General features: G+C 43.9%; 1 protein-coding gene and 1 long non-coding RNA gene across 4 annotated transcripts in view; one reads left to right on the top strand and one right to left on the bottom strand.

Annotated features, from left to right (window-relative positions):
• Positions 1–1741: 1741 nt before the first annotated feature.
• LOC144827100 (uncharacterized) lies at positions 1742–3044 on the top strand. Its single transcript, XR_013610021.1, has 4 exons — positions 1742–1793; positions 2088–2162; positions 2390–2424; positions 2516–3044. It is a non-coding gene; the product is annotated as an uncharacterized LOC144827100 (long non-coding RNA).
• An 8169-nt stretch (positions 3045–11213) lies between these two features.
• The window catches only part of TSNARE1 (t-SNARE domain containing 1), a 1194676-nt gene continuing 1187114 nt past the window's right edge, over positions 11214–18775 (bottom strand). For 2 of the 3 annotated variants that reach the window (XM_078686668.1, XM_078686667.1), the window contains exons 14-15: positions 12572–13088; positions 11214–12103 (exon numbers count right to left, since the gene is read on the bottom strand). In XM_078686668.1, coding sequence (XP_078542794.1) covers positions 11541–12103; positions 12572–13088 — 1080 coding nt within the window. In that variant the 3' untranslated portion in view covers positions 11214–11540. The remainder of the gene's footprint in view (positions 12104–12571; positions 13089–18775) is intronic. The other variant, XM_078686669.1, reaches the window with a different exon arrangement.

Genomic DNA, 18775 nt, shown 5'->3' with positions numbered 1-18775 from the left:
GGTGGAAGAACATCCCCTGCTGTTGCGACAGAAGATTCTCCCGAAGGGGCATTCTGATCAGAGGATCGATGGCCATGTTTAAGAGCTTGGAATTCCAGACTCATCGCGCCCTGTCCGGAGCCACAAGAATTATTTGAGCCCCGTTGCGCTTGATCTTCTTCAGCACTCTGGGCAGAAGGGGTATAGGCGGAAAGGCGTGAAGAAGACTGCAGCTCCACTCGTGGCGAAAAGCATTGAATAGCGAGGGCCGCCTGGGAATTTCCAACACGTAGAACTGCTGACAATGCGCGTTCTCTTCAGTGGTGAATAGGTCTAACCAAGTCTCTCCCCACAGCTGAAAGAGACCTTGCACCACCTCAGAGTGAAGGCGCCATTCATGATCCATCAAATCGTGTCTTAGAGATAAACTTCTATCATGAGGATACCCTTTGAAACTCTTGAAACGTGCGATGAAGCGAGCGTGGTGGACACACGAGAAAGTTTATTAATGAAAAGAGAGCAAAACACTGTTGATCGAATAGTTTGTGTCTCAACATTCTGTCCAACATCCAATTGGTTAAAAAAGCTCATCAATCAAAATTGCCATCTTGTTAAGGACCTAGATGCCAAACTTACTGAAGCCCCTCTGTTTGCATTTCGATCAAAGCATCGCAAATCAAATTGTGAGAGCAGCACTGCTAAAAACTGAAAAATCCAACGTTACGGGATTATGTGAATCTACCACCGATCACTGGTCACCACAAATGCGGTACATGCATTTGTTGTCCGCTAACTATTGAGGGAGACGTGTTTCAACATAATGGTATCTACTGGAAACATGACAATTTCACAAATTGTAAGCCGAAATTTGTGGTTTATGGCATATTGTGTCCTTGCCAAAAATTGTATATTGGCAAAACAAGTCAAGAAATCAGACACAGCCTAAATCTTGGATCCGAAAAAAAGTGCATACGGCACCACTAGTGCAACACTGGCAAGACTATGCCCACACTGAAAATGATCTGAAATGGACCGTGATTTCAAAGGCCGAACCTGATGCAAGAGGGGGTGAGCTGGAGGCAAAACTAACTAAAAGAGAAGTGACATTAATTATAAAGTACAACTCAGCAGTGAATGGGTTGAATGAGCTGTCTAAAATCTTTCATCAATATACCGGCCAACCAAAAAAGATCTGTCATCATAGCACAATTTTTGATTCATACCGGTTTTTCATCAATTCAGACGTGTAACACCTGTAGCCTTTGTCTAGGCTTCTGCTGTGTTTGGACATGAGAGACTTTGCAGATGTAGATTCAGATGAATGTCAAAACACGTTGACCAGAGTAAGAAATGTAGCTTACTCGTTCCTCTACTGTTTTTTTAATTAATTGTAGGACGACAGAAATCAAAAAGTCAGAATATTGACAGTTTCGTGATAGAACACGTTATGCATGCAAAGTTGCCCTTGCATATAGCTTTGAGATGTCAATTTGAGGAGCTACGTTTACCAGAATTCTCCCCCTAAGTCGCCTGCCGGACGTATGAGGCACATAAATCAACAGACAAAATAGAATGCATGGCGGTTTAAACATCTAACTTAAGACAGGTCGAAATCTCAACTAACGTAAAGTATTGATATTCATATTAGAAACTTTTGCATGTTAAAAGACACCCCTTCGTAGAAACTACATTTCCCATCAGTCTTCAGCACTTAGCAACGTCTAAATATCAGCGCCGGATAATACTGGCTTACAAATGAAGCTGACAGTGGAACTGACGCACCACGTCTAGGCAGCTCCGCGGCTGTACGAAAGGTAATAACTTTATTTTTACAGAAGTTTCTGTCTAAAACATAGGCGCGATATGCACAAGACGACTAGAAAAGTTTAACATTTCATTCCTAAGTAGAATAAACAGCTTGCCGTTAGTCGGCAGTAGGGCGACAGTTCGGTTTGAATTTGAATTAGACTTGTAAAACATCGCGAAAGATTGCTGCATAAATGATTAGCATTGAAAAGAAATTGGTGTGAGCCAGAGCAAGCACTAAATTGAGTGATATTGCAGCTATGGCGAAATAAACCCTGCCCTGGTGTTCCGTTTTGTTCTAGAGGCTTGGATGCAAGCAAGTCCCGACGACGGCATAACCGCGAAGGTTACATCGATAACTATACATTTGGAGGAAGGTAAAGCTCAGTTTAAAATGGTTTTTGAGACATTTATTGTCGGTCTCCTCTCACTATTTTATTGACAGCCAAACCAACAAACAAAAGACAAAGGATAAAGTTACCCGTATATGAAGGATGATCAAAGAACGTGTTGGAAGTAAGCATGTTTTTGGTTGATTCAAGCCGGTTTTTTCAAAAGACTTTACTAAAAAATTGAGACTAACGCCAGTTTTTGATTTTTCCAGACTTTCAACTTTGAGACTGTGCCAAGTTTCGAGAGGTAAGGAGAGAGCGTAGTGGTTCTGGTTAAATGTAGAGGTAGTGCTCAGTTAGCAGCAAGTAAGAAAGTTTTGTCATTTTTTGTCTTTCAGAAACGTTTTATTGGTCCTGAGGAGAATCCCCGTAGCGAGGGAGATTCGAAACACGCCGACCTTTTTGCTTTTTGGCCAATCTGTTTGTTTTATTGAGTTGAAAAGAAATTGAAAACTGTGTTTATCGTCAGATGGCCGCTGTGTTGACTTATCCAGCACCTCAGTGTTAGCTTCATTGAATAAAGAGTAACAGTGCCACACCAGGAATAGGATAAAACCAAAACCTTGGGGAGGGGCACTCTTTTCAGTTTCTCTTTGTATGTATGAGAAGATTATGGATGGATGACTGAAATAGGTTTTGAGATGTATGAATGGAACACAGATTGAATGTTTTGTATATATAGTATTTTTAGAGAGTGAGCGTGTTTTTTCTATAACTTTTCTAACAATTTTCACAAAATTCTTTAATTAGGGGGCTCCCTAATCTAGATAAAAAATTAAGAATTAGATGTTTAAGACTTATGTGTAGATCGTTCAAAAATTGCGATAATGAAAAAGCAATAAATGCAATTAAAAGATTAATGGTTGATGATTTATTCTGAACGGAAATAGTGGTTTCTGAGAGACAAATGTTTGATTCTTTGTCTTGCTGAATTTATGAAATACAATTGCAGCACTGGCATCTTGTTTTGTTTATATTCATGATCCATCAAGCACCGGCGGCTGAGTTGTCTGCCAAGGCGATCAGGGAACCAGCCAGGTGTGGAACCACCAGGGACATGCCTTGATGTTCCAGCCACTTTCAGAGACAAAGTGCCTCCTGACAGTGTCCACAACCCCACCCGCCCCATTTGTTACAATACCACATGGCAGAAGTGTTGTCTGTGAGCACCTGCACTACTCTTCCTTTGACAGAAGGAAGGAATGCCTTCAGTGGTAGACGAATCGCCCAGAGCTGCAGAAAGCTGATGCGGAGCCTGGACTCCACTGGAGACCAGAGGCCTCTGATCTCCGCCTCTCCCAAGTGGCTGCCCCATCGCATGAGTGACGCATCTGTCACCACTGTGAAATCTGGTTGGGGAAGGGAGAGGGATCTGCCTCTGACCCAATCCTGGTTCGTGAACCACCACTGCAACTGATGTCGTCCAGATCTCGGCAGGGACTGCACATCAGGCAGAATCCCCTGATGCTTTGCCCACTGGAACTTCAGGTCCCACTGCAGAGCCCGCACATGCCACCTGGCAGGATCCACCAGCAGGATGCAGGAGGCCATGAGGCCCAGCAGCCTCAGGGTCATTCTCACTGAAATCCGGGATAGAGGCTGGAACATCAGTATCATAGCCCAAATATATCGGACTCGCTGTTTGAGAGGATAGGCCCAAAACTGCGCTGTGTCCAGAAGAACTCAGATGAAAAGGAGCTTCTAAGTAGGGTGTAGGTGCGACTTCGGCATGTTGACTGTGAACCCCAGCGAATGCAGGAGGTCTGCTGTAGTCTGGAGGTGGGCGACGACAGCTGAGGTGAGCTCACCTTCAACAACCAGTCGTCAAGATAGGGGAGGACAGGTACCCCTGATCTGCGTAGATGAGCTGCGATCACCGCCGTCACTTTTGTGAACACCTCAGGGGCGCTGGTAAGGCCAAAGGATGTGGAAATTGGCGTCCTGCAAGTCCAAAGCTACCATCCAGTCTCCAGGGTCGAGGGAAGATAGGACCTGAGCCAATGGCAACATTTTGGCCTTTTCCTTCCGGAGGAGCGGTTGACGTCCCTGAGGTCTAAGATAGGAAGCAGGCCTTTGTCCTTCTTGGGCACCAGAAAGTAGTGAGAGTAGCAGCCACGACCTACTTCTAGTACAGGGACTCGCTCAATGGCTTTTTTGGCAAAGAGCTGCAACTTCCTGACGGAGAAGGGCCAAGTGATCCTCAGACATGCTTGGAATGCAGGTGGCATGGAGAGAGGGGTAGTCTCGAAGGGGAGGTGATGGCGAATCCTGCCGCCCACTGGCAACTGGTGGCCCTGAAAGGTTGGACTAAGAAGGTTTGCATGCTGCTGCAGAGGGGGCACTGGAGAACTGGCCTGCCCACTGGCCCCCAGATCCACGGCGATGGGTCCCACGTGTCCGGCCCAGCAGAAGCTAGCACAGCCTGCGCGACCTGTGGCTCTGGGCAGAACGTGATGGGGCACCCCTTCCGTGACCACGAAAGAGGCAAAAAGAAGACTGAGCGGGCGAGAGGTGGTAGCAAGGCCCAAGGATCCGGCCGTAGCCCTAGAATCCTTGAAGCGCTCGAGCGCATTGTCACCTTGTCACCAAACAAGTGACGGTGATCAAAGGGTCGATTGGACATTGCCCGAGAAGCCAGTGCCATGCATAGCGTCTTGGGGCTACCGATGTTGAAATCGTCCTGCCTAGCAAGTTAGCAGTGTCCAGCCCACAGCGAATGCCTAACTTTGCTGCATCCCTCCCTTCTGCGACCGCACAGGAGAGTACGGCCCGGGCCTCCTCTGGGCACTGTGGCAGCACCTGCGCAACTGTGTCGCACACAGAGTGGGCGTAACGGCCCAAGAGACATGCATTGTTCACCGACCTCAATCCTAAGCTGGGGGAAGAAAACCTCTTCCCAATATGATCCAGCTTCTTGGATTCCCTATCTGGGAGAGCAGCAGGGAAGGTGCATTTGGATGATGAGGCTTGGACCACTAAGCTCTCAAGGGTAGGGAATTAGGAGAGGGAAATGGGGCAATCATCCTATCCACAGGAGCCCCTGTGCTGAGCCTGGACCAGGTGCCCAGAAGGATATCTGTGAGTGCCTCATTGAACGGCAGCAGGGGCTCCGAAGAGGCCACTGCTGGTTGAAGCACCTCAGTCAGGAGGTTAGTCCTGACTACCACAATAGGTAGCTCAAGGCCCTAGGTCTCCGCCACCCTCCGCAACACCACAGCGTAGGTGCCTCTCTCCTCCGTAGCCACGGTAGAGGGAGAAAGCATACCAAGGTCTGGGGATGTATCCAGACCACTGGCCTCACCTAGTTCCTCTCTCCAGTTCAGCTCTTCCAGCTGGTCTCCCAGTCATCCTCACCCTCCTCTGGCTACCACAAAGGATGATAAGGAACACCAGGATAGAACAGAGGTACAAAAGTACCAGTCAGTGCCAGCACCGCTCCGTGTCCATGTCGAGGGGAAGGCCGGGGTCGCCGCCGACTGGGGACACAACTAGCGTCGAAGGAGGCGGACGCGACGTCAATGGATTCGGCACTGGTGGAGGTGCCGTAAGGTCAACCGGCACCGATCTGGATCCAGCCCTGGATCCCTGGGGGCCCGGCGAAGCTGGAGCCAAAGCCGTTGGTATCGAAGGGGTTGAACTCCAAACCGAGTCCGCGGGGCCAGAAGGTGTGCCAGCAGAGTAGGGCTACCCAAAGATGGAGTGGAGGGGTTCGTAAAAGCTACGAAGTGGGGCAGGGGTCGCCCCAGCTCCAGGGAAGGGAGGGAAGCGCAGAGCTGACCCAACAGGCTCCGCGGGTGGAGCCAAAGGATGACAACCTTCTGCATCCCGCGTCGCGTCTGCCGACGGATAGGGAGAAGGCGAAGAGCGACGGTGCTTCTTCCCATTCTTCTTATGCTTTGACTTGCCCGAACACGAAAACTTCGAAGAGGAGTGATGGTGGCGACTCTGGAACGGTCCCACGACCTCCCTCTCGAACGTGACCTCGAGCGGTGTGGTGCTGACTGCCGGGCCTCGAGAAGTTTTCAGGACCGATCCAGCGAAGACATTGGGTTCATGGCCCGGCACTGGAAGCACTACTTCAGGTCGTGGTCACGCTCAGGGCACCAGAGGCACATGAGATGTGGGTCTGTGACCGACATCAACTTGTGACAGTAGTCGCAAGGTTTGAAGCTGGTCCTTCGATGTGACATCCCTTGCACCAGGAGTCGAACGACTTGAAAAATGAAGTTGACAAAAAGTTAAAAAAAACTCTAGTCAAAAAAGACTAAGGGTACCGCTCTCTCTGGATCTGCGCTGGCTGGCGTGGAAAAAGAAAGAACTGACGTCAGCACGCAGGGGCGGTGTACAAGTAGATAGCGTGAGGTCGTTCCGGCGATCACAACGCCAACGACGAACACAGAGTCCACCGACGCCACCTACCGACATGCAGCGCTACTGCTGAAGAAAAATTCTACGGATCCCGGTCTGACGACTGGGGGTAATTCTAAGGTAAGTAACCCATAACTAATAGTCTATTTCAGATGTGGTGTGTTACTCACATTATTTTCTCAAGTGACATATTTTACATAAATGCAGGCAATATGCCTTTTATCAAGAAAGGGGGAGTCAAGGTAAGGATATAAATACACAATGAAGCTGAAAGGGAGAGTAGGAAAGATCAAAGATAATGAGTATTTGACCAAGGATTACTGAAAAATCCTATGCACTGCACAACACAGAGGAAAGTGGAAGTAGTTATCTCTCCTCAAAAAGGAACAGCTACTATTTAAAATCCAAAGCGAAGACACCTGATCTGCACTAGGGCTGCTAGACATCAGCCCATGTAGGGTTATTCTATTACAGATGTTCCCCCTGGAGTGGACATCCCCCCTGATGCGGTCAGTAACTTCCTGTTAGACCTGTCTGGCTTTTTGGCGTAGTCTCTCCTATTTTTATTTATTTTGTCCCCTTTTTGCCCCTCATACCCATGATAATTTTTGTCCACTGACTTTTTCTAGGTGTTGGCCCAGGGGATAGGTGTTCTTTTCCCCCCTCATTATTTTTCACCTCAGGCCCAGAGGCCTGTTCAGACAGGAAAAGTTGGAACCACACAAAATGGTGGCTTCCAACTGCCCTAACTGTCACACTCAGAACTTGGCCATAGCCTAGCATAGGGCGTTCTAGAACCTTCTGGTCCATTCTAGACCACTGAAGGGCAGCCTATATAAGGCGGAATGCGGGGCAGCCATTTTGTCTGTCAGTGAGGAACAGCTGGAGTGAAGGTTGAGGTCTGGTAGGGGTAGGATCCTGAAGGGTGGTCTACTCTACAAGGGTTGCCCTCTGTCTAGGTATTTTTCCCCCCAGGCCTGTTGTCCTAGCCGTGTTAGTTTCATCCTGCTGACCCTGGACAGTAAGGCGCCTCCAGTCAAGTGAAGGGGTTAATCCCAGTGGGCTGAGGAGCTGCAAGTGGCCCTGCGCTGAGAATTGATCTGGGTACCCCCTCTATTATTTCACTTGCCCCTGTCCAGTATTGAGTACTAGCAGAACTGTGAGGTATATGAAGGGCTGGGAGATTTATAAGTGACAAGCCAGCTCTGCCTCCTATCTGTGTGGTGACCGCAGGTTCTTGGCCTGCCTGAAGCGGAGATCTCTGTCCCTACCCCTTACCGGTGTCTGGACCTGCCAAGTGGAGTGAAAGGGTTAATTGCCTTTCCTTTGCTGCCTTGTTCCTTCGTGGGCCGGGCCCCCTGGGGTCTCGTATGCGCCCCTGAGGCAGCGCTGACTGAGTGAGAGGGGACGCAGGGACTGTGACCAGTGCGACTGCGCATTCTCGTTGGTTCCGCTAATCCCCAGGAAGGGCCTAGGGTCGAGCAGGCCCACTGCAGAGCCGCTACCGGCGCCGAGCCGGCAGAGCAGGCTCAGGAGGCGGGTCGCTACTTCCCCGCGCATGCGTGTTGCGCTCCTTCCGAGGTGAGGAAAATCCAGACAGCCGACGGCGAGGGAAACAGAGAGGAGCAGCCGCCGGGCATCGAGGCCCCGCATCAGAGCGGGAAACGTCTGCAGCAAGGACCCCTGCTTCTCTAATGAGAAAGGAAGCGGGCGGTCCATTTGTTACGAGCCCTTCTGCCCGAGCAGTGGAATCCAGGTGATTTGATCCCTTGCCTCCGCACTAGCGAAGCGGGAGGTCAGGAGGCCCCGGGATCATTTGAAAGAATCGGAAGCCTTTGGCCTGTCTCCTGAAATCGGCGGAGACACGGGCCGGAGAGCCCAGACCCCCCCCCCTCACACCAAACGAAGTAAGGAGGGATTGAGAAGGGAGGGGGAAAAGTTACGAGTGGAGAAGTGTCTCTCAGAAGAGCAGAGACTGCCGACTGACTAGATCAGGATCAGGCTGGTGCTGGGGAGCGTCCCTCTGGTCCTGAGAAGTAACAGTTTATAATATAACATTGAAGGTGGAGGGAACTTACAAATGTAAACTGTTAATCTGATTCAAATAATTCTAATGATAACCCTAGTAGATAATTCAACTGCCAGGAGTTAGAGTAGAGGGAGGCTAAATAATTCTTCTATGAACGAAGGTGGGTAGAGAGTTAAGGTTAAAGCGTATCAGAGGAGACTACATCTGCAAATCTGGAATGCTGGGATCTGATTAAATGTATTGTTAATGATAAATGCTGAGAATAAGTTAGCCTCTCTGAAGGTAGTGATACTGATGACAAGACATTTAAATGTAATGTACTGAAGAAGCTAATTGATAATTTGCTTAGTAATTTAAAAAGGTATAATTGTTATTTCTGAGAAGAACTGAAATGTCCTAAATTGTATAATTTGAAACCGAAGAACAGAAAGATTATTTTTATAAAGCAGTACTTATTTTTCCACATTTTTGGTGTAGCGTTACCTTTTTGAGTGTCATTGCGTGGTTTTACTGTTGGGTGGTCTGCAACCTTCACACTGTGCCTCTGAACTGTATGTCTTGCCCTAGGCCAGGCTACCCCAGGTTCTAACACTTCCCATGCCATAAGAGGTGATTCTGTACCTCATGGATGGTTCCAAACAAGGTTTATAAATGCTTGACTTGAGACTGCTTTTTTGTGCCCTCAGGAAATGTGACCTATGGTGTAAGCCACATTGCACAATTTTGTTGTTTGTAATAGCACAGCAAAGCAAAACAATACAATGGAATGCACCCAAAATAGCAACCAATGGTCACACAATTCCATCCATCACTTCTGTGACATGAATTTTAGAATGACAGTGCAGGGGTTGTCATTTAGTTTCTTTGTTTGTTAAAATATCTTTTGTGGATATTCAGAAAATATGGCATGGATCGCAACCTCTCATACCAACAAAGGACAACAGTGATCTAAATAATAGTTGGATATGAAGGAACAGACTCTGGAACTGAAGGGTTAATCAGTCTTAAGAGTAGAATGTGTATGTGTAGAATGTGTGAGCTGAACAAAAAAGTCTTACAAGTTTCAAAAGCTTATACAAAACCCATGCAGCTCAAGTTGATTAGATTTTGAGAACTCAAATTGGTTGTCTTGGACACATGGCTGATGCCAGCCAACTCGACTGATCTACAACATATCCAATAACAGCTGAAAACTATGATGCAGCATTTTGAGCAAAACTAGCTTCAAGTTTAGGGCAGAAAACTGGCTGATAAAGATGACATATGTTATGTGGATGCTTTCCATTTTAGATGTATGCGTTTAAAAATCAGTTGATGAAACAATTATGAACATTTTGAGATAACTATATAAATGCTGAATGGTCCAAACCAAAGTAAAATCGACATCATAGGGGAGCATTTTCACAGACATATATGTATGCAAGAGTAGATTCAATCATTATGCAATACGGAACTGCAAAGCATACCTATTAAAGCATGCCGATAACATCAAAATATGTCAATGATCTAGAGCCACAAAATAACTTCTGAGAATAAGGTCTTGATAAAAACAGAGACTTTTAAATAACTTGCTTAGATAAAAGTCCTACAAGCCAATTGTGCAGAATATGGACAAACATTTTTTCAGAAGTGTAAAATACAGTGTGGGAATCCTTTTTAAATGTTTAGCTTTTTTTTTCTTTTTGCATGTTAATGTTTATGATTTTTACTATGGATTACCTGGAGTAAATTTGGCAGTGATTTTTATTAACTTTAATGTCAACTTATGATTGAAGTTACTTGAGAAAGTATTATTCATAATGTTTTTCAAATCAAGTACAATGCAAACTTAGATTTTATTGTGCGGTACCATCATCTGCCACATAACCTTTCTGTGGTATCTTCTTGACACTCAATCCCTCACATAATCGGACCTAATTTTTAAACACAGACTGATAAGACTTATACTTGCGACTTGCATATAAAAGATATCAAATCCATTGATACGTTTTGATTCAAAATAGCAGGCTCACCACCATGTTACATCATTCAGACTATTGGAATACAAACTTCTGCCAGGAGGCAGTCCAATCCCTATCCTCTAATTTAGCAAGTATTATTTTTGCCCAGGATTCAACTAATAAAATAATGAAATGGCAACCTGTGACTAAAGTACCTTACAAGATGACCTTTTGTTTCAGTAGAAGTTGGAGTTGAGCTGGTAGCAGTGATACCAAAATGACATCAAGGAGATTAATGAAAAAGGCCTGAGCATGCTATTAGCAACAAAGTTTCTAAACATGGGTATTGACGTTTGCCCTAACTGGAAGCAGAGACTGGATGGTGATATTTTTTGTGTCATGTATAAAAAATGTAAAATAGCTATTGATACTGATAGACTATTGATTTCTCAAATGTCTTGGGTGTAAACAGTTTCTCTTTGGATCTTATTGCTCACAGAATGAACTTCATATCAATCTTCCTATCTAACATGAATGCTTGTAAGCAAGTACAAATTCACCACCAACTTAAGCAGGTGGATGGTGGAGACTTAGGTGTTTTCACTTATACATACATTGTATATGCAACCATATATTCAAACCGCATATAAAGAACTTCTTTCAATGAAACAAAAACCTGCATTACCTTAAACTCAAGGATAAATATGAATAGAGATTTATTCAATGTTTTGTTTTTTTCATTTTTGAATTTATGTATGAAAAATATTTTTAAAAGTAAAAACATACAAAATAGCTCCTCATCAATGGGCAGTACCAATTATAAAATGCAATCCCCTCCCCATTCCAGGATAGCAGGCTATACATATTTACAGTATATATGATAAGAGGCAGTATTTAACTACTATAAAAAAGCTAACATTGAGACTGAGATGTACACTGAGAGATGTGTTAGCGCATCTTAAAATTAGTCTTTGTTCTATATAATTGTCCTGTGGCTGCTTGCTTTTTGTGGAAACTAAGCATGGTTTACACCTCCTCCTCCTCGACTTTCAAAATCATCCCAGAGAAAGCTTCAGCTCCAGACGGGTCTACAGACTCATTGGCAGATATACGGTTGGAATGGCGGGTCAATGTCCCTGTTTTACGATCCTGTACAAAGGTCAGAATTTCCTTGTGTGGCTGGCGGTTGTCCACTAGCTTTTCCAAAGTTCGGTTAAGTGATTCTACACTGTCCGCCAACCTTTTGTTCTGTTGAACTAAATTCTCCAATATGAGATTTTGCTGCATCATGAGGGAGCTCTGCTGCTGATACCATGTGGACAAGAGTCCATTCTGTTGCATTTGCACCTCCATTAGATGATTTTCAAACTCTGAAACATCATATTTTCTCTTGGGGTGCTGGTTTGTTTGGCAGACACGCCTACGGTAAGGCGCTCGAGTAGGTATCTGTGGTGAGGACGCTGGGGAAGGTGACGAAGCAGAGGTCTGGAGCACCTGGTGCTGGTTGAATATGTTGGGTTCTGCCTCTTGGGGCATTTCTACAGTCCGTAGGGGCACCCATGTGCAACTAGGGGCCTCTTCCTCATCATCTGCAAGGATCAAAAGATTAAATCATGAATTCTTCACACTTGATCAATAATTAACATTACCTCTTAACTAGCATACTTCAAAAACAAAGGGACTGGCAAAAGAGTGGGAATGTCACAAAAGTACAAAAACCAAAAATGAATGCCTAATGGCACTTTTTATCTACTTGCATTACTTTAACGCCTTACTGACTAGGTTTAACATGAGTATTCCAGTGCAGATTCGTGGACTTTCAACAACATTTTTATATAAAGAACCCCACCCCGCCCTACATTGGCAAGAACGAGATTGCCTATAAAGCACTACTTCACACTAGATTTAAATCTCAATTGAGCCTCAATGCTGCAATAATTTGTGCAGACGTTGTGATATCAGGACTAAGACACCCTTATTAAGAGTAGCTTGCAACCCCTGCTCCAATTTACAAGTTTACATGTTGCTAAAATAAACTTTTCTACAGGACTGTTTACCTGACTGGAGCTCCAGGGCTATGTGCGGTGCATCAATCTCCACATCGTTTTCCTCCTCCTTATTCAGATGTTGCTCTTGCAGTTCAGTTGGCTCATGGTGCTCTTTCTCCTCCTCCTGCTCATCATCACAATCAATTCTGGCCCAAATATTTTTGTTGCCACGGCTTCGCCTGACAAGTGATTTCCGGGACAGTCGTGTAGATGCCTGATCGTCAGGAGAAACCACTGAACGGCTCATCACCGCCAGCTTCTCCTTAGTCCGTCTCTTCATATCATCCCACCGCCTCCGCAGATCTCGGGTGGTTCTTGGAGACCTTGCTACAGTGTTGATCTTCCTTGCAATGCTAGCCCATATCCTTTCTCTCTCTGGTTGGCTCAAGTTGACTCTCTCACTCCCATAGAGTTTACCATGGCTCTTGGTCACCTCGGCCACCAAAATCTGAAGCTCCGCTGCAGAAAACTTCTCCTTCCTTTTTCTTGGAGTGCAGGACATTCTGTAGCTGCTTCTTCGATGAAACTAAATAGGAAGCGCAATTTGATGCTATATTTTGATGACAGTGAAAGTTTTCAAGAAAACATACTATAGGGCAATGTAATGCATTTAAGCAAATATATGCGCAAAGCGTAAAACAATTAAATACTGCATAATTGAAGGGTACAAAATAACAGCTGATCCTTCAGCATGCTCCAGCAAACAGGCATTTACATGCCAATTGGTCACTTTCGAAATTGGTAACTGAACTTCCTACGACATATAGCTTTCAATCTCATAGATTATAAATATGGATTACTATCATTTGAATTTGTGCAAACAGTCACGTTTAACTTTGTGGTGTCTCAAGTAAATATTCCAATTCCAGTGCTCCCTCAGAGTCCTTGTATGCCATTTTACCTAGTTATGGGACAGGACATTTCTTGATATGCCGCTATAAAACAAAGCTGTGTGGAGCTTAAACACACTATCTCCCCGGTGCAGTAGCACATCACATCAGTTTCCTGATGACAGCTAAGTGTAATACAGAACATGATGATAAACAAGAGTGGCTGGAGAGCTGTGTACGCGTCTCAATCACCACAAAGGCACCCGTCTCTCACTTCTACTACTTGTTACAATCCTATTATATCCTGGTGAGAAATTCCCCATTCATTGATATAGAGAAAAGAGGTTCATAGTACTTTCTGTATGAAAAGAGAACAAGCTGGAAGAGGTCTCCAAAGAAGAACGCCCGCACAGTCCTGTACCTACCATACAAAATGGCATGGCCTTTGCCCTTCTTGTTTTCAAGTAAGCTCTGAGTCCCTCTGGGAAAGATGAGCACAGCTCATGAAGTAGCCTCACTTAAATAGATTGCTCATTCTGATATAGGGGGTTTGGCAATTACATTACCTATTTGAGTGCCTTCTAGGGTGCCAATACTAAGTATTGTGGCTCTAAAACAAAGGCACGGTTTCTAGAAAAAAATCTAGATCCTCTTCGTTCATAGTCTATGTACTGCATCACTCCTAGGAGGAAAAAGGAAAAAACGTTTTCCTCAAAGAATAGCGATGTGGAAAAACCTTTGTGTTTCATCTTACCAAGATGCAAAGAGCATGGTTCTAAATGACATTCAGATATGTTCATTGTTGGAGTTAATTCTTTTGTGGCACAAAATCTGTCGTAATTTCAGCAGTTTAGGCATTAATCTCACAAGCATCAGGTTTTCAGTACCAGCTGGGGAATGATCCATCACTAATGGGAATCTATTCAGTATATACCCATGATGCTTAACTAAACGGCCTTATAAGATAAAAATAAAGATCGATGTGCGGGGCGTATGTAATTGGCAATAGCTGATGGATACGTTTTGGTTACATTTTATCTAGGGTTTGATTATCTGTTCAAGATCCCAGCAAAAGAACTACATTCCATTACATGTATGCACCTATGTATACATATAACAGTACTTATAGTGCAAAAATGTAGCTGGGAAGCTCGGTTCTAACAACTCGAATTGTCATGTGAAATGTTAAGGGAACCACGAACAGGAGCCTCAGGAACAAAGATGCCATGTTTAGATGTGGTAAACGATGAAGGCCATTTGTAAAGGTACACAGTCTCTTTTTAAGGGGAGCAAAGGAATAACTATTTCAACAGAAAATCATACATTTGGATATCAAAAGTCTAAAGGCCAGTTTAGGGCATTTTAAATTAACAAAGAGTTATAACTAATCCGGAAATTCTTAAATAGTTAAAGCAACTTTCTAAAACAGCATTAGAGAGACGTACTACACAAGAATGATCATCTCATTTCCATTAAAGAAGCAATTTTATGACATATTTTGCATTAAGCGGTGTCAAACCGAAAGGTAAATCTAGAAATATTGAGACTATTATTTCCCAGTGTCGTTTCCTTTTGTGGCATGGGTGCCCGTGGGAACCAAGGAAATCTCCTTATGTGTTCACACAATCTCAAATTTGAAACATGGGGAAAATGTTACCTATCGCCAACTTCAAACACTTAGACAGCTTGTTGTCGCCTTGGTTTCCACTTGCATTTTGGTGTAGAAGAGTGTTGGCCTAGTTATTTTATATTCATCACTGCTTTCTCAGTTACTAAAGAAGAAAAGCCTTCAATGACCAGTAAGAGGATTTTTATATTCAAGTAAAAGATAAGAAGACTATTGTTTCCTAAAGACTACACCATATTCAACCAATAACCAGGAAAATAAACTACCATCTTTTTTCCATGAAGCCAAACGACATATACACATCTAGATGAAATAAGAGACAACTTGTAAGTACTACAATATAGCAGAGACTGAAGAGGAAGTGGAGCAGTTCCCTTGCAGTAATCATTCAAGGATCTCTGATGCTCATGGCCTTACTGCTGCCATCAAAACTATTTTACAGATCCAAGTTTAATCAAGACTGTTTTTTATGTCGACAGGCAGCACTGAGATATATGGTCAAGACAGCTATAAGTGGCTGTCCTTGATGATACATTTCAGCAATTAACCGTGATGGTGTCTTGCTAGGACTCTGGAGAATTTGTCCTGAATATCAAAATAAATTTCCTTCCTATAAATCTCATAGGGTAGGATTTATAAGGTCCATTCTGAAAAGCCAAGAATTGATTGTCGAATCAAGATAGTCCGGAGCCTCTATGCTCTTGCTTGGGAAGAGTAGCGGTTCTAGGTCTTTGACAAAACATTAACCTCTGCTTCTGCAACACACTCTTTTTTTGGTGTATAAAAAGAGGGGCCCACACCCCAGACTTTTAGATCACTTCTGGAAAATCAAGAGGAACCTTTGCCAAGGAAAAGACCCAGATAAGCTGAGGATGATAGAGAAGGTAAGAACCAATTTGCCTCTAAGGGCTTAATGGATTTGAAAGAGTGCTTCACCCTGGACCGCACTCATACAGGATGCAAAGGTAACGAAAGAACTTCTCATGTCTGTACATGTATCTCTTTTGTGAGTTTAACGCTTTACAGTACATGAGGCATTACAGGATAATGTTTAGAGCTTAGCCGGTTAGGCAGATCACCCATAAGAATAAAACGGTTTGATACAGAAGTGGTATGCTCCAACTTAGCAGTCAGCCAGGTGGGACATCATGCAGTGGGCAGAAACCCCTATGTATATATGTATGATTCCAGATGGATAACTGACAGCAGCAGAGTAAGGAGACCACACTAAGGCATCCTCTGGGCCAAGTAACCATGAGGTTCCTACTTTGATTTTGGGCCACAGTCCATACACATGGCAACATTCTAGCTACCTGAAATCTTGTCTAACTTGGGACACCCGACATATTGAAACCTAGAAGTTAGTTAAACAGCACAATGTAGAGAACGTGTCAATTAATTTTTCTCAGATCTCTACTGCCACCAAGCTAAGAGAGGTGAGTGGATGCTTTCTTTTTTTATGAAGTAATACAAAAACTGTATATTGGAGACAAGACTTTGGAGAGGACTCAAACACTCGTTCAGGACAATGATCGCTCCAGGACAGATAATCTGCCTGCACTGCTTGTGGAAATTGGTCACAAAACTACTGTGAACCGTATACATCATTCAGATGCAGTGTAGCCAAGGCTCAACTTCCCAAATGAGATATTGCTGTTGCAGAGCTTGAAAATAATGGTTGGTGAGGCAGTTTGGGGTATTCTGTATAATGCATCTATTTATTTACATATCCATATGGAATGCCTTAGAGTACTGTGGAGCGAAATGAAAGTGGAGCTTTTTGAAATGCTTCCACCTTCAGGATTGGTACCTGTGGCGGAAAAGCATGTTTACAAATATTACTGCACTAGGGAAGCTTTTGAGTATGGCTTGTACAAGGATTCCATCTGCTGGAGAAGAGAGTGGTGCCCAATGTCCACTTCTTTTTTAGAACATCTAGAACTCAGGTGAAGCTAGGCTCAAATCTCATATCTACAACTATCCAAAAAAGAGCATGGGATAGTAGCAATTTTATACACCTACTCCCCAGCTATGATAGGAGGGTATCAAATGGAGTCTACAGTCACTCCAGAATCAAATAAGTATGTGCAACTTACATATAACATAACATCTCCTCATTAAGCACCTTATGATTCATATTTGAGATTTGATTGCACATCTCCATTTAATGGACCGATTGAGGTCTTTAAGGGTGTACAGTTTGTTTACCACAGAAAGACATTAGGCAGGATAGCTTTACCAATTTGGAGGCACTACTTGCAACTGTGTAGAGCCTGCATTTTCCTCCTTGAGGAGGGTGGCCAAAAACTAGACAAACGTCTGACTAGTAAACCTAGGGCTGAAAGATTATAATACCAGTTCTGGCACAGGGAATACTTTAGTCAAGTATTATGTTTGCAGCAACAAAGTCCTGCATCTCCCATAGAGTGAATCATGTCTCTAAACTGATTCTATTCAAGACAACTCCATAGTCCACAGCCCATTGACCTGCAGCTGGATAATGTTGTAAGTACAAAAGGTAAGAGCACAATGAAAGAAAGGGGCCTGAGAGATACATGGGCCAGCAAAATGCATTTTTGGGTTCACGCCCTCTGACAAAGCAGATGCAAAGCTACATGGGGAAGTAATATAGTGATGAATATATTCACCAGCTGCTAACAGCCTTAGGCTAGAAAACTTTTAAGGTACACCTTTCAACCCTACTACCTCATGGCAGGAAACATATACCATAGAAATAAGTGGGAGTTTATAAAAAGTTACGTTACCTTTATAGGGGTATCCAAGGCTCTCTCCTATTCACATCCCATGGGCGTTCTACAACCTCGTCTTGGAGTCGGAATCTGTTTCTAAAAGCTATAACCAAAGTTTGTCACCATGCATGTTCCGAAGGTACGGACTTGTGAACTCAATCCTCTGTAGAAGAATAGTCACCACAAAGCCAACTATAGACTGGTAAATTGGAAGCTCTCTTATTCAAGAACAAGGGTAGATGACAAATCAATAGCAAAAGAGTAGGAGAATAAAAACTAGTAGCTGGGTCTGAGAGAGGAACTGACCTGGTCTTTTCTGCTTAGCTAATCATGCTGGACTAGATGAGACGCTAGTTACGCATATCTGTGAAACCCTACATCAAAAAGGATCTGAGAAGCCACAGCCAGAATGGATAAGTTGAACTCTTCAGATGAGCTGGTCAGACAATCGTTCAGACAGCTGTACAAATGGGCATTATAACAATTTAGGAAGATTACCTCCAGGATGTACAGATTCATGATGGGAATAAATGTATGCTGTTTTACCAAAGTCCATTTTCTATAAATAAACTTGAATATTGTTAGTCAACATTATGGAATGGCCCTAAAATATACTTGTTCTGCAAGTTATACAACCATTCAGCAGAACCGCTTGAGATCGTAAAGATTCAGTGGAGGCTGCCCTTCTCCTTAATCGTGTGTACAAAGAAGTAACAGAAGTGGAATCCGTTCAAGATCTTGTTAGTAGACACTAGCTATACAGTCCATGGAAACCCGAGGTCTGGATTTCTCGTTAGTTCCAATTGGGGAACCAGTAGCCAATATGGTTAACTGGGTGAATTGAAGAATCTAATGTGATCAAAGATGTTTGATGGTGGAGTGGTGTGAGACTCTGTAGTAAAAATGTCAAAGAGTGCCTAGGCCATTGTGAATCTTTGTTCCTTCCTGTGACCAGGACAACATATTTCTTGTTTCAACCTGAATAATAAGTTGCCTACCTTCGGTA

The sequence above is a fragment of the Lissotriton helveticus genome, chromosome 4_1, assembly GCF_964261635.1.
Source record: "Lissotriton helveticus chromosome 4_1, aLisHel1.1, whole genome shotgun sequence".
Classification (NCBI taxonomy): Eukaryota; Metazoa; Chordata; class Amphibia; order Caudata; family Salamandridae; genus Lissotriton; species Lissotriton helveticus.
This window is presented reverse-complemented; position numbering and strand designations above follow the sequence as displayed.